The sequence below is a fragment of the Cupressus sempervirens genome, chromosome 6, assembly GCF_028749045.1.
Source record: "Cupressus sempervirens isolate cs-2001-9-10 chromosome 6, ASM2874904v1, whole genome shotgun sequence".
Lineage (NCBI taxonomy): Eukaryota > Viridiplantae > Streptophyta > Pinopsida > Cupressales > Cupressaceae > Cupressus > Cupressus sempervirens.
Genome location: NC_143123.1, coordinates 96,051,308 through 96,066,402, shown reverse-complemented (window position 1 = coordinate 96,066,402; position 15,095 = coordinate 96,051,308). Strand labels below are relative to the sequence as shown.

Genomic DNA, 15,095 nt, shown 5'->3' with positions numbered 1-15,095 from the left:
GAGCTATAGTTAAGCAATATAGTGAAAAAAGGGTGAAGTGATTCCTTAATTTTTCTTCCCTCCATTCTTATATTTCCCTCTAATATTCTCTCTTCAAAAATAATTCTAAAAAAAAACAAAAAAAAAAAAAAACATAATTAGTATTGATATTGCTATCAGGATTTAACTGTGTGATTTTGAGTCAAACTCATTGACCCATGTTTCATGAGTACTGATTCAACATGAATCCATCTCTCATGAGAATAAATGGAACACCCAACACTCATTGGATCTAGCTGATGCTCATAGGGATGAAGCACCAAGACTTCCCAGGAGGTCACCTATCCTAGTATACTCCAGCCTGAGCGCACTTAACTATGGAGTTTCCTTCATGGTTAAACCCAAAGCTTGCAACCCCATTTGTAAAACCTTCACCAAGTATTGTGCCTTATGAACCATTCATTAGAAAGCCCCTTAAGCTCATCAATTGATAAGCAAGAGATAATTTCCACAGCAAGTCAAGTTGTGATATTGCTATCAAGATTTAACTGTGTGATTTTGAGTCAAACTCATTGACCCATGTTTCATGAGTGCTAAGTGTTCCATTTATTCTTATGAAACATGGGTCAATGAGTTTGACTCAAAATCACATAGTTAAATCTACTTAACACTAATGAAACATGGGTCAATGAGTTTGACTCAAAATAGTGATAGCAATATCACAATTTAACTTGCTATGGAAATTATCTCCTACTTATCAACATAATTTGTACTTTGATAGAGACACATGCTCCATAAAATATTCCCTCAAATGCGACACGGCCTCATCAAGACTTCCCCTTAGATTGAAACTCTATTTTTCACAAAACTCCCTTAATGAGACCCAGTTCTACATTTAGTGCAATTTGATACCCTTAGATTGAAACTATTTTTCACAAAACTCCCTTCATGAGACCCAGTTCTACATTTAGTGCAATTTGATATCCTTAGATTTAAACATAAAATGTAAGTTGGCTGTAGGCAAAATTTTAAAACCAATCTTATCGGTCGACTGTATGGAACTCCATCTATTTGAACTGGTATGCTATTTCCAATTCATATTGAACGCCATGCCATCGCCAAGATCTCCATCCCAGTTTTAAAAATGTCTGTCCACCTTCCCAGACACGCAAACATTGCTTTCATGTTCACGTCTCTGCACCATTGGTCGTCCTCCATTGTCAGCCCATTTCTGTCCCCTAAGTATTCCAGATTTTCTCTGGGCTCTCCACATATAAGGACACTTACGGGAGGACCCGCCTCTTTTAAAGCCACACTTAATGTCTCCAATAGGATTAGTCAGAGCTCTCCTGTTTTAGTTCCACTTGAAGAACAAGAAGAAGAAGCAGCGGCAGCAGCGAAGGATATCCACATTCCTTTAGATAAGCTTTTCATTCCTCCCGGAGTGGATGCATCGCAGCTGCAGAAAGCCAAGAGATTACAGGGATCAAACATAGTACTGAGCCCTTATGCCAAGGGTTCTCAAATAAAGCAGGCCGAGTTTGTAAAGAGTAGCTCAAGTGTGGAGGAATGCCCCACCCATGGGTTTCCCGAGTTTGCTTTGGTGGGACGTTCCAATGTGGGCAAATCTTCTCTTGTCAATGCTCTGGTCAGAAGGAAACAGTTGGCAATGACTTCCAAGAAACCAGGTGGGTATACCGTATAGGTATTTTTCTTTGCTTTGGCCACAGTGCAGGATTTCTATCACACGGTTATATGCAGTCATAACCCAGCAAATAAAATATTTTATCACTGCCTGCACACGAGGCCTAGAGATTTTTTTTTAAGGCGGATTACAATTGGAACGGTCATATGAACCATAGATACATTTTCATGGGTTTTAGAGGTCAATTTGCGGCGCAGTTAAGGTATGGCAGTCCAATGAAAGATAACCAGATTTATTATTAGGCAAAATTCTATGTCAGAAGGAAACGATAACATTGTCTTTCGTTTTGATTCTGAAAATCAGCCTTTCAAATGCCTTAAATCATACTAACAAAGAAACATAAAACTACTTTACAAAACAGAAAAATGGCATATGACTGTTCTACACCTCCAGATGGATGATAATTTGATTATTTCTTCTTCTAGTAATATATATTTTGGTTTGTTTTCCCGAATCTCGTTCGCTATGAATGGTCGGCCTCATCCTCTGTTACGCCCCTGCTTTACCCCTTACCTTTTTGCCAGCATATTTTTCTCTCTCACAATTTAAAGCACTTTTTATTAAAAAATGATTTGCCTGTGTCTCTCTCCATCTGTTCGTCTATTCCTTGCAACCGTTTTTTCCCTTTTTCTTGGCCGTAGATGTCATCACGAATGATCGTGCAGCTATCTCCAATCATCAAGGACTAACTGTTTGTCTTGCAAGAGATTTGTCTTCACGCTGGCTCCATTATATACAAAATTTCTCGATTATACAACTCTCATTTTGATTTCCAGATGAACCTTGCCACACGATCTCGGTTTAAACCCTTGAACTCCATCAGCTTTATTCCGATTGAAATGTTTTGAGGATTTCAAATGCCTCGTGTTTAACAGATAGGCAAAGAAGAAATGCAATCAAGAATAGTTGTGTAACAGCAATTCAAAAATGTTGCATAGCCATTAGAAATCTTTACGTGGCAAATAAAAACCTTTAGGCAGTCATTGAATGAATGAATTTTAATAAAGTCCACAAGACCAAGTGGCCTAAGGGTCCAAGAGCTCCAAAAACGAACACTGTTTCTGGTTCCTCTTTTAATCAAAGTTGAAGTTTTGTAAAGCCTTGCCTCCTCAAACAGCTTAATCTGACTGTCACCTTCAAAATCATTTTCAAACTACTTATGGATATCCTCATAAGCTACACTTTCTTATGATGAAGTGCCATTTGATTTCAACCACTCCTTTACTATGCAAGTTCTTTTGTCCCAATCTTCCTTAGGTGTTATCCAGTTGCCCCTTTCACATCCAAGATGACGAGACCTTGTCCTCAACTAAGCTATTAAGACTGTTTTGATTACACCCCTTGAAAAAGCCTTTTTTAGTTGTGTCCAAGTGGGTATGAACTCTTTGACATAGTGCCTTTTTTCCTCCATTCAGTTTTGTCCACATTGTTGAAACTTGGAGCCCAGAAAACAATAATGATCAACAACAACAAAAATAGAACTTAAAACTGAAACAATGAACACCAAAAATATCCTGGGAAAACCTTTTGAGAATGAAGGGAAAAACCCAGCCACACAACAAAATATATCTTTATTGATAATGAAACGTTCAAGTGTACAATGTCTATCACTTGATGCGAATATATAACAATAGGAGAGACTCTTCATATTATAACCGAAGGTCTCTTGAGTTTCTCATAACTCCTATAATTAAATATGACTCTTTGAATATTCATGCTTCAATGCATAAGAATGACACATGTTATTAACATTTAATATTACAAATTAAACTTAAGTGTCCTTTTCAGCTGAAGATAATAATAACGGTAATAACATCCAGATTTTGAGAGATAAAGATCTCTATCAAAGCTACAAACTTTAACACTTCCTCTTAGCAAGAGAGAGATCTTTAGCTGAACAGTCACACAAAGCTGCAATAAAAAATGTCAACGATAAATTTTGATCATACGAATTCAAAACATAATTCATGGAGTTACTCAACATGAAAACCTATAACAATTACTCATATTCATGGAATCACTCAACATGAAAACCTATAACAATTACTCATATTCACGGAATCACTCAACATAAAAAGATTTGTAAGATTCACAGCTAAGCCTTTAATCACGGACTCTCTCAACATGAACTGTCATGAAATCTCTCAACATGACATCCAACTCCCATCACGGATTTTCTCAACGTGATGACATCATGGACTCTCTCAACATGATGTTCACTATTGCATAGTGAAAGAGTTATCATAGCTGATTTACAATCTCATTTATTCACATAAAAATAAGCATAAAAACAAGACTTAGTTCCATTTAAGTCTCAAATTTTACAAATACCATAAGCATCACAAGCATATATGAGAGTGAAAGGGATTCCATAAACACTCCCTCTTAACTATGAAGCCTCCTTCTGAAGCACAAGCTCCTTCTGAGCTTTGTAGCTGAATGCAATAATATATCTTTAACAATATCTCCATCTCATGATTCTTATTGCATCCTGCAACCAATAGAGATTAAATCAATCTATCATAAAAAATATATATATAGAGATAAGATTTTGATATGAACGCTATAGAATACTCATCCCTTTCATATGAATTGTCCTTATATAAAAATCAGCACATAATCTTACCATATATGCCCTTCAGTGACAATCCATCATCAATACTTTTCCTTATTAAACAACTTCATAAGATTAAACCCTTATCTCAAATATATAACTCAGAATACTTATCTGTTTGAAGTATAATTTTCTTGATGTGAATCAGTAACCACTGCTAGAAGTAATGTATGCGGCATCTTTCATTGCTACGCAAAACATTCAAAGGAGTAACTGAAGTACTCAATTGTCTCCCATATAAAAGCACTCATGTAAAATTGGCGGAGGCAGGAGATTGCATAACCCTTGTGCACCACCATATTTATCTGTCGCTGTGTTCTTGATAATATTATGTCCATGAAATCTTTCCCGGACGGCACCACTGTAGTCTTTTTGAAATAATACTGCACCTTTTTACATCGCTAATCCTTCCCTGAGTTTGGCTGCTCCATCAGAAAAATAGAACGAGCAAAGTCCTCTAAAATTAAAACCCGATAATCCTTCCTCAAGTAACCAAGAGACAATCAATGCAGAAAGAAAAGACAAAAAAAAACTGTCATGCAGACACGCACGACAGCTCAATGCAATTGATGTGCTGCATGCAAAAGACAAAAAAAAACTTACCAAAACATACGGCCCGACTATTAAAAATTGAAGCAACCATACTTCCTAACAAGATCTTAAAAACGGCTGATAGTAAATACAATGCCATGTCATCGTATGTCCAAAACTCACAGAATAGACAGGAGAGAAAGAAGGTAAAAAAAACTGTTGCCAGTGAGACAAAAATTCTGATAATCATAATCATAACTGACAAAAATCCCGATAATCATAACGTCAGCCTCTACAAACAACTTTCAAGGATGTCATGAAAGATATCAAAACACAAACAATAATATAGAAATATTAACAAATACAAAAGAAAAAACTGGTACATGAACTCGGCAAGACGTTAGATGACAACAAATAGCTCATAATGCAATCATCTCTTCCGCATCTCTGAGATGAGAATGCAGGAACATATCTAAAATAAATAGTCTACCATGCTTCACCAACTGAGCAGATAGATGCAGATCGGAATTAGCGCTCTGGCTTTTCTCCACAATGAAATAATTTCCAGAGGGAGTTCAGAACAAGGAAACCATCGATAGCTATCAAAGATTATCAAAGACATCGAATTATAATTTCATATCACTGGTGCAATCCAATAAAACACGTGATCCTGCAACTTCAAATCCAGATTTAATAAGCTAAATAACCAATGCAAAATTTGTGATTTCACATAACTATTCGATCATGATCAAAGTAAACATTCAAACGAAGAAATTCCATGCACACAAGCAATAGATGGCATGAAATTTGCAGAAGTGGTATAGCTATCATTACTGCCATTTGATAGCCTCATCAAATGATAGTGGCACATGTCTCACAAGTTTGACCTGTTAGCTTATGTTGTCGTACATTCAAAAACCATGCAAGAACCCATAAAACTTTCAATCGTGCTTGATCAATAAAGATCTGAAGACACAATAAAGAAAAGAACATTAACCTTTCTAAGATGTAATCTAACTAGGCTCTGATACCATGTTGAAACTTAGAGCCCAGAAAACAATAATGATCAACAACAAGAAGAATAGAACTTAAAACTGAAACAATGAACACCAGAAATATCCTGGGAAAACCCTTCGAGAATGAAGGGAAAAACCTAGCCACACAACAAAATATATCTTTATTGATAATGAAATGTTCAAGTGTACAATGTTGATCGCTTGATGCGAATATATAACAATAGGAGAGACTCGTCATATTATAACCGAAGGTCTCTTGAGTTTCTCATAAATCCTATAATTAAATATGACTCTTCGAATCTTCATGCCTCAATGCATGAGAATGACACATGTCATTTACATTTAATATTACAAATTAAACTTAAATGTCCTTTTCAGCTGAAGATAATAATAACGGTAATAACGTCCAGATTTTGAGAGATAAAGATCTCTATCGAAGCTACAAACTTTAACACACATGATAGTTGAATTTTTTGAGCACTCTATTTTTTATCATCTTGTTAGAATTGAGACAATATTTGCCAATCAATGTCCCATTTGTCCATCTACTTGTTGTTTAGTTTCCTCTAAGACTTCTTCCCACATTTTAGCACCTCTACAGCAACCGTTTCCAGCCAGTAATGTTCATCCATGTGTTCAACCTTTTTAAGTAACATAACAAACAAATTATCACTGAAGCCTCCTTTGGGAACATCCCATCCTCGGCTAAAAGGATCTCCAAAGGGACCATTAATTTGTCTTTGATGTATTGATTGAATGTTTTTGATTTCTTTGTACTTGTCTTCACTTGTGGTTTGACATGCTAATCCCGAAAACTTCACCACCATAGAGGACAATTAGAATGACCGATAAACTAAAAAGAGTTTTCTTGGTTTTCCAGTCCCATTATTCTGCTTTTATGCACGTTTTTTGAAGGAGCTAACAAGCTCTCCATCCCCCTTGAATCCTTTTAGTTCCACATGTCTGCCAGCTGAGCCTGTTATGAAAATCAATTTTTAGAACTTGTACTCTTCCACAATCTCCAAAGAGCTTCCCTCGAAGATAAAGTCAAGTTGCTGATTTTTCCACTTCAAAGAAAAGATCACGTCTTTGGTTTTGCTAGTGTTTACTGGCATCCCAGAAAAAGCTCCAAAGCCTTCAAATGTTTTTTCAAACCACAGGCAGATTTTGCAATTAGGATAAGATCATCTACATAATTTCCTAATTGAATACCCTCTCCAATGGTGTTTGTTAACCATTCTTTTAGCTTATCAATATTCAAACCAAACAATGCGGGAGAAAGAGGACACCAGTATTTGACCCCAGTGCTGCTGTCAACCATCAAGAAAAGTCCTTTTTACTTCTGATTTTGGCTCGAACTTGCTCATAAAGCTTATGGACAGCTGCTCAATACTTGCTTGGAATCCCAAGGTCTTCTATTCTACTCCTAAGCTTGTCACTGGGAACAATGTTAAAAATTGTTTTTGAAATTAATGAAGCAACAAAAAGGCATTTCTACCTTGGATGTCTGAAACTTTTTTGTTGAATTGCCTAAGAGGGATGCAATGAGTAAGTTGGGAGACATGCAGATCAAATTGAGTACGGGGGGGGATGAAAGGCCTCTTACCTTTTTCAAAATAGATGTAGGAAAGCGGAGTTGTGAGATTGGAAGACTAGGGAGACCCTCTTTGGTCTTTTGGTGGTTCATGTTATTCTTTATGGATGTGAGGTTTGGGGGAGCAGTGTATCAAATCATAAATGACGGGAAATAGAAAGAATCCAAAAACATCTCATTACTATTAACTTCAAGGTCAAGTCAAAGGTTCCTTACAAGATCCTTTTGGCAGTGGCGGGCATGTTTCCGGTTGAGGCCTCAGCAATTATCTGATTGCTAAGCTATTTAAAAAAAGTGGGAAATATGGATAAGCATTGCTGGCCTAAATTGGCAGCTGTTGAGGATCTAGAATGTAGAAAAAAAAACGCAAAGGAAACAAAATAGCAAGTGGTTGAACAAATGGAACAGTAATCTCAAGGAGTGCCCGAACACCAATATAGAGATAAAGAAATAGGTGTAATAGAAATTCAGGACTGCCATGTGGACATATTGGATAGGTAGGATAAAAACTTATTAAGTCAAAGAATTTAATCACACATGAGAACATGGGAGTAAAGATTATTTAGGATCCACAATTAAAGGAAAGGTCGGAATTTCAATTGCTCAGCTAAGGACCAGTTCTCATCATTTACGATGTGAAACTGGTAGATGAAAGGTTCCCAAAGAAGGGTGGGAGGAAAGAATTTGTACTTTTTGCAACAAGGAAGTGGTGGAAAAAGAATAGCACTTTGTCAAAGATTGTGCTGCACACAAAGATATTAGTAGCCAGTAAAAGGACAACTTGCAGGTGAGTAGCATGAAGGAACTTTTTGAGGAGACAAGATTATACAAGATGACTAACTCCCTAATGCAGATCTACAACAAAAGGAACAATCTGGAGGAATTATAGCACACTGCTTAACTCACTTTTTGGTCCCTTAGACTGGTGGTCTCACGGACATCATTAAAACCCTTTCATTTCATTTCATTAGTGGTAAAGTGCCTTGGCCTAAAACCAGCTTGCCCTTTAGCTCTTTTGCCCACTTTTTCTGCCCAATTGCTGATTATACATCCTACTATGCCCCCAAATAATCTTCCAAGAAGAGGATTGACCACAATAGTGCAGTTATTAGAGGGTTTATTGATGTCCCTTCTTTTATAAAGAGGAGCAGTGACACTAGTTGTCCAGTCAATAGGAAAGTTGCTTTGTGTGATATTGTTAAAGTCTCTTTTGGTGTGCGGAACTAAGGTCTCAACACCCCATTTTAAAAATTCTCCCTGCAACTCATGAATGTCTTGAATTTTACCACTTGTTAAGTTTTTTAGACTATGTTTGATATCCTCTATCGAATATAACTCAGATGTAGTGTCAATAATAGGAGAGCAACTTTAATCTTGTTCCCATTCATAGAGGAGCTTCGTTAGTCTAAGTTTCATGTAGTTTAACCAATGAGTATCCGTGATATTATTTTCTTTTGTTTTCTTTTTGGCTGCAGTTCCCATCAGATTTCTTTGGGAATGTGCTTCTTAAAGAAATTAATTCCTTCCTTCTTGAAGTCACATAGCTTTCCTTTTTAGTTACTATCAATATTTTATATTTTTTCACATTTTTTGTGTTTGTCTCACGAGGAACTGTTGTGCAGCAACATGAAACTTTTTTAATTGTTTTATTTAAAAAATTCTGTAATGCAAGATTGCTTGTAGACACAGATTTGCTTGTTTGCTTGATACACACTAGGTAAGTGAAATTTACTATGAACGCTGAGTGATGAACATTTTGTGAAATCGGAACACGAGATTTCATATTTGGCAACTTAAGATGCATTCATTCGCAAATGCTCTATTGTTGCGTTTTATCAAGTGCTCTTTCTGTTAATGCCCTTTGGTCTTCTTAATCACTTGTTAGTCTATTGCTGCTTTTATCTCATCTTGTTCTTTCTCAGGCATCTATTGCAGCCATTCTTTTAGGTAATTCTGTTGTTGTCCTTGCCTCTCCACTTGTTCGCTCCTAATAATGGTACAAATCTGTCACATAATTTTTTTACAAGATAACCACTCCTTTGGAGAGCTCTATCTCATAAGCACTTGTTACAAATTTCCTCAAACTCTTAAATAACCCACCCACAATATGAGTACTACTCTAAAGAACAATGGAACAACACTAGTGGTATCATTTGACTTCTTGCCAGGTATATAAAGCATGTCATTTAAAAAAAATTATCCACAACAAAAAAAAAAAACAGATTGCTTGCCTTGTGTTCTTGGAGGACCAAAAATGAACTATCAAAACTTGCCAAGTTATAGCTTCGGCGGTTACATTAATTAGCCTTATGAATTTTCTTCGTGTACTTGTTAGTCCAAACGGGAAGACAAGCCTCTTGTACAATCCTGTAACATCCAGTTTTTACTAGGTCTGAATTAACAAATACCATACTCAAAGAAATACAGTGTCTACTTCGTTCCATGCGAAGACAGTTATATCATTCATGTTCTTGTGAATAAGATTTACTGTTAAAATCAGTTAGACAAAATTTCTTAATTAAGAACTTAAAACACCATCAATGAATTTACTTTAGAAAATGAAAACCTCATACCTCGGAAAACTGAGATCAAAATCAAACTAGGGATGCTTTTGCAACCAGCCGGGTTAGTCCACTATAACAATTTCATATGACAACTATCATCTAAAAACCGATATCTTAAAATCAAATTAAATGCTTCTATTATTTTAAATTAGGGCATCACATACCACTGTATCAATTAGGGCATTGTTTACCTTCAGTTCATTTAGGGCTTCTGATACCACTATCTCACTTAGGGCTTGCAATACCACGAATTCAATTTAGGGCTTCCGCGACCACGGATTCAACTAGGGCTTCCAATACCACTGTATCATTTAAGATTCTAGCTGTCACCCAATCAATTAGGGCTTCGGATTTCTTTTCCTTCCGATTACGTATCTGTAGATTAGATAAATACTTATATTCAATATTCATATAAATGAAAACAATTCACAAATCAATCCAGGTGTAAAATAATGATAACAATGAATTTAACTCAATTCAATCTTACCTCTTCATAAATAAAAATGATAATACCTGTTTCTGATAAACAATTGAATGCATAGCTTATCTCTGTTTGACTCATGTCCGCCATCTTGGGTGAGGTGAAACATTGTCAAGGGCTTAACCACCCAACCTTGGACCACAACATATCCCCACACGATCTCTAACGAGAAAGGCCCTCCCTACCCGGATTGATAGGGGCATTTTAACATCCATTGGGCATCATGATATACAACACGCCATACGACTCGGCAACAAGAGATCATCGTAACAGGAATTTGGATGAACTATTAATTAATTCATATTAACTGATAAATATTGAAATGTTATAACTAATACTGGTTCATATTATTGATGATTCCTTTCTCACACCTCATCACCCATCTTCTTGGCTACATAGCCGGGTGAGTCCCAGATATCCGGAATTCTCAAAACAACTTGTTCAGAGATTATTATATACATCCAACATTTCACAAACTATGATCATATAATTATGTTCTTTAAAGATCTCAAAATTGAATGTCTAATTAATTAATTCCACCTCTTCACCATATTGCTTGATGAGTTTCCATGGTGTTCGGGTTCATGATAATATTTTTATCTATGCATGGTATGAATGAATGTATTACATTCTAAGCTAATTTTAATTGCTCACAACTTTCATTGCATTTCTATCTCTTATATGCATGATTGCTACACTCTAATGAATAAAGAATCATCTATGATTTAAGAACAGTTTCCAATACCTAGAAATCTATTACCGCCCATCATGATTCAGTTTGTGATTATATTAGTTCCAGTACGTTGGATTTGCTTTACATTTCTCCAAGAATTAAAACTCTTGCACCGCACATCACTAAAATTTTCAACAAAATTTGCCAAGAAGGGTTTCCGAAAGATTGGACAATCAGCCTTGCAATACCACTTTTTAAGAGTGGTGATGTTAACAATCCCTCCAACTACAGGACTATAATGATCAATCCCCTCTTTGCTAAACTTTTTGGCAGCATGATAGAAACTAGGATCAGCAAATGGGCAGAAGAAAACCATAAACGTGCTAAAGGGCAAGCTGGTTTTAGGCTAAAGCACTCGACAGTGGATCACTATGTCACTTTGAGACACATTATTGAAAAAGAATGGGAGAAAAAGGAAGAGGTATTTTGTTGCTTTGTCGACTTTAAAAAGGCTTTTGACACCGTCTCGAGAGACAAGCTTTGGTTTAGGATGGAAGAATTAGGGATTCCTATGCATCTCAGAGCTGCTTTTCATAGGATGTACGAAGAGGTGAAAGTTAAAATCAGAACTTCAGATGGCATTTTAGAATGTTTTAGGAACGATATCGGGGTCAAACAGGGCTGCCCTTTATCTCCTACTTTGTTTGGTTTATATATTGACAAATTGGAGGAGTGGTTAAACATGCAAAAGGGTGAAGGCATTCAGCTAGGTGAATTTGTTATAAAACTGCTCCTATATGCAGACAATCTCATTTTAATTGCCAAATCTGCCTATGGTTTGCAAGATCATCTATCTTCTCTTGAGTGCTTTTACGGAATGGTGGGGATGCAGGTCAATATCAACAAGACTAAGGTTATGATTTTCTCTAATAATAAAAAACAACACCAACATGAATTTTATTACAATGGAAGTGTTCTTGAAGAAGTTGCGGAGTATAAATACCTTGGCATCGATTTCAACAAAGAACTAAGCTGGTCTAGTTGCAGGTATAAAAGGATATTAGGTGGGTGGAAGGCTTTTTATGCTCTTCAGAATAGGTGCCGTGAAGCAGAGTTGTGGGATTGGAAAACTATTCAAACCTTGTTCGGTCTTCTTGTGCTGCCAGTTGTTCTTTACGGGTGTGAATTATAGGCCAGCAACACTACTATAGCACAATGGAAACAAATCGAAGGAATCCAAAAGCGCTTGATCACAAGCAAGTTTAAAATCAAAAGCACTGTTCCATATGATATCATGCTCAGTGAAATGGGGGCTGCTCCTATTGAGGCACTTGCTATGGTTCGCCTTCTAAGTTATCTAAAAAGAATCGAAAAAATGGAAGAGGATAGATGGCCTAAAGTGGTCTTTAGTGACACACTATGTCAGTGAAAAAGGACATGGATGCAACAAAACATCAAATGGATGAGTAAATGGAATATTCAATTCAATATGTGCCCACAAATAATAAAGAAATAAAGGTCTTTGTCATGGAGAAATTCTACAAGAGAAGTTGGGGAAGTGAGATCGGAAGGAAGAAATTATATTATATAAATGAGTTCAACCCCGCTTGTGATCAACTCCAAAAAGCATACATAGGAGCCAACATTTCTTGGAGGGCTAAAATTCTTATTGCTCAGCTGAGAACCAACTCTCACCAACTTCGTTGTGAGACCGGACGTTGGAAGAGGCCAAAGGAGGCTTGGGAACAGAGAATTTGCAGATTTTGCAATTCTGGGAAAGTGGAAACTGAACAACACTTTATTTTAGAATGTGAAGCCTACAAGAGTAGTAGAGATAAATTTGCGGACACTATATGTGACAGTTCTTGGCATAACCTATTCAACGAAGAGTACATTGAGCAATTGGGTGGACTCATCATCATCCTGCACAAGCAACAAACATTGTTACTTAAGTCTGCTTGAGTTGTCTTGCTGTCCCATAGGCTATTTTTAGCCTCGTGGATGTTAAAATTTTATCTATCTATCTATCCACCTTAATATGCATCATTGCTGATGAATTGGTGTTCTGATTTTCAAGATCTCCATTGCAATTATATAACAAGATGTACTTGGTTCTAAACTGAGATGTTTATTTTTCTTTTACATAATCTTTCATGTCATGGATTACATCAAGCTATAGAATGAATCTATTTACCATCCCATAGATGTAAACACATATCATGTTATGGGTTTATTATCTCAATCTCAGTTATTCAATTTATAACATAATGTATTGATTTTACTAGAGAAGATAACGTTCTCAAAAAGGGAATCAAATAATACACATTCGGACAATAAATGAAGACATCTGATTTAACACATTATTGCAATGATAGTTAAGTAGAACAGTCGGCAGACTGAAAACATGACAAGCTTCATTGTTTAAGACTGAAGACAAACATACATCAATTCGAAAGCATTAGGAAATGGCATACTGGTATTACAGTGCAGTAATCTTATATTCTAAAACGGGTTTTACTTTCTCTTATAAATTTGCCGGCTCAAGAATTATGTTCACGCAGACATGATATCAAGGAAGGCATAAAATGATTGCAAAAGTTGGATTATCTTACATGACTCTTTAAATCCAAAACTTGGAAAGAGTTCGCACAAGTAACATTTTGTGTACCCTAGTTCAATGGTTGTGGAGACAGGTCGATTTGATTCAAGGTAGAATTACATACAGGGCCGAACTCACCTTCTGCAAACAACTAACAAGAACTCGGGTTGCCAAGGAAAGCCGATGAAGTATACAGGTACAAAATGCCAAAAACAAGGACGAATGCCAATACACATTAAATGTTCCATATATAAATTTGAGCTGACCTTACGGCTACCATCAATTACAAGAAAATCCCTATGAAATCCCAAGATGACCATTTGGATTCCAAATATTAAATTGACTAAGAAAGAAAAGAATAAGTTGGAAAGAATTGGAAGATTAAAATTCGAAGATTATAATAATACAATTATTATAATTAGAACATTATTATAATGCACAATTATTAAATTATTAAATGATAATGGTGCCAAAATCATTGTTATATTTAAATAAACATTTATAAACCATTGTTAAAAATACTATGACAAAAGATAATTTAAAATCCTTTAATATATGTTTAATATTTTATCCCAATTATTTTAATTAAATTATTAAATAACTCATGCAAGTCTCGCAAATGTATTTTGGCTAGGTCCTTTACCCGTCTGTCTAGTGATGGTGATGCCTTGCCTAATTCTTTTTTGACAATGCTTTCACCCTTGCGACATGCTTTTTGCAAGGAAAATTCTTCGTAATTAAATTATATATTACTTAATCATAAATGATCATAACAATTAACCTTTTAGCTTAATTTCATGAATTCGCAATTAACGATCAACTAACATGTCATCTTCACTTGAAATTATAACGACCAACTATCTTACCATTTCGCCAGATTATATCAAATTAAATTGCCAATTGACTTTATGTGAACCTCAATGGCTATATTTCAAGCTAGGTCAAAAATTGGGATGTAACAAATCCATCCTTTGTCTTGAATGCAATTTTCCACTTATCCTTCTCTCTAATCTAGATTTGGGACATCCACTCAATTTATCTTCATGAAGTACCTAGCTCCACTCAAGCTATCCATCCATCCATCCATGGCAACATTAATGTCTATTTTATGATTATCTTGTTGATGGCTTGTGAATCTGTGAACATATGATAAAAAATGATTTAAGAGACCTTAGATAGAGTTAGCACAAGTGATAATGGAAAATATTTAAAAATTATTTTCTCAGTATTTTCTATGTTCTAGTGAATCACAATTTCGCAGGTCTCTGGAGCAGAATTTGGGCTTGAAACTTTCGACAAACCTTTGAGTGTCAAAGGCATGGTGTTAAGGGACTGAAAC

At 35.8% G+C, this 15,095-nt stretch overlaps 1 protein-coding gene across 1 annotated transcript in view; it reads left to right on the top strand.

Moving 5' to 3' along the window:
* Positions 1-953: 953 nt before the first annotated feature.
* Positions 954-15,095, top strand: part of LOC149551395 (GTP-binding protein At2g22870-like) — a 99,558-nt gene continuing 85,416 nt past the window's right edge. The window contains exon 1 of the mRNA XM_089786905.1: positions 954-1,667. Within this exon, the coding sequence (XP_089643031.1) occupies positions 1,061-1,667 (607 nt within the window). The 5' untranslated portion in view covers positions 954-1,060. The remainder of the gene's footprint in view (positions 1,668-15,095) is intronic.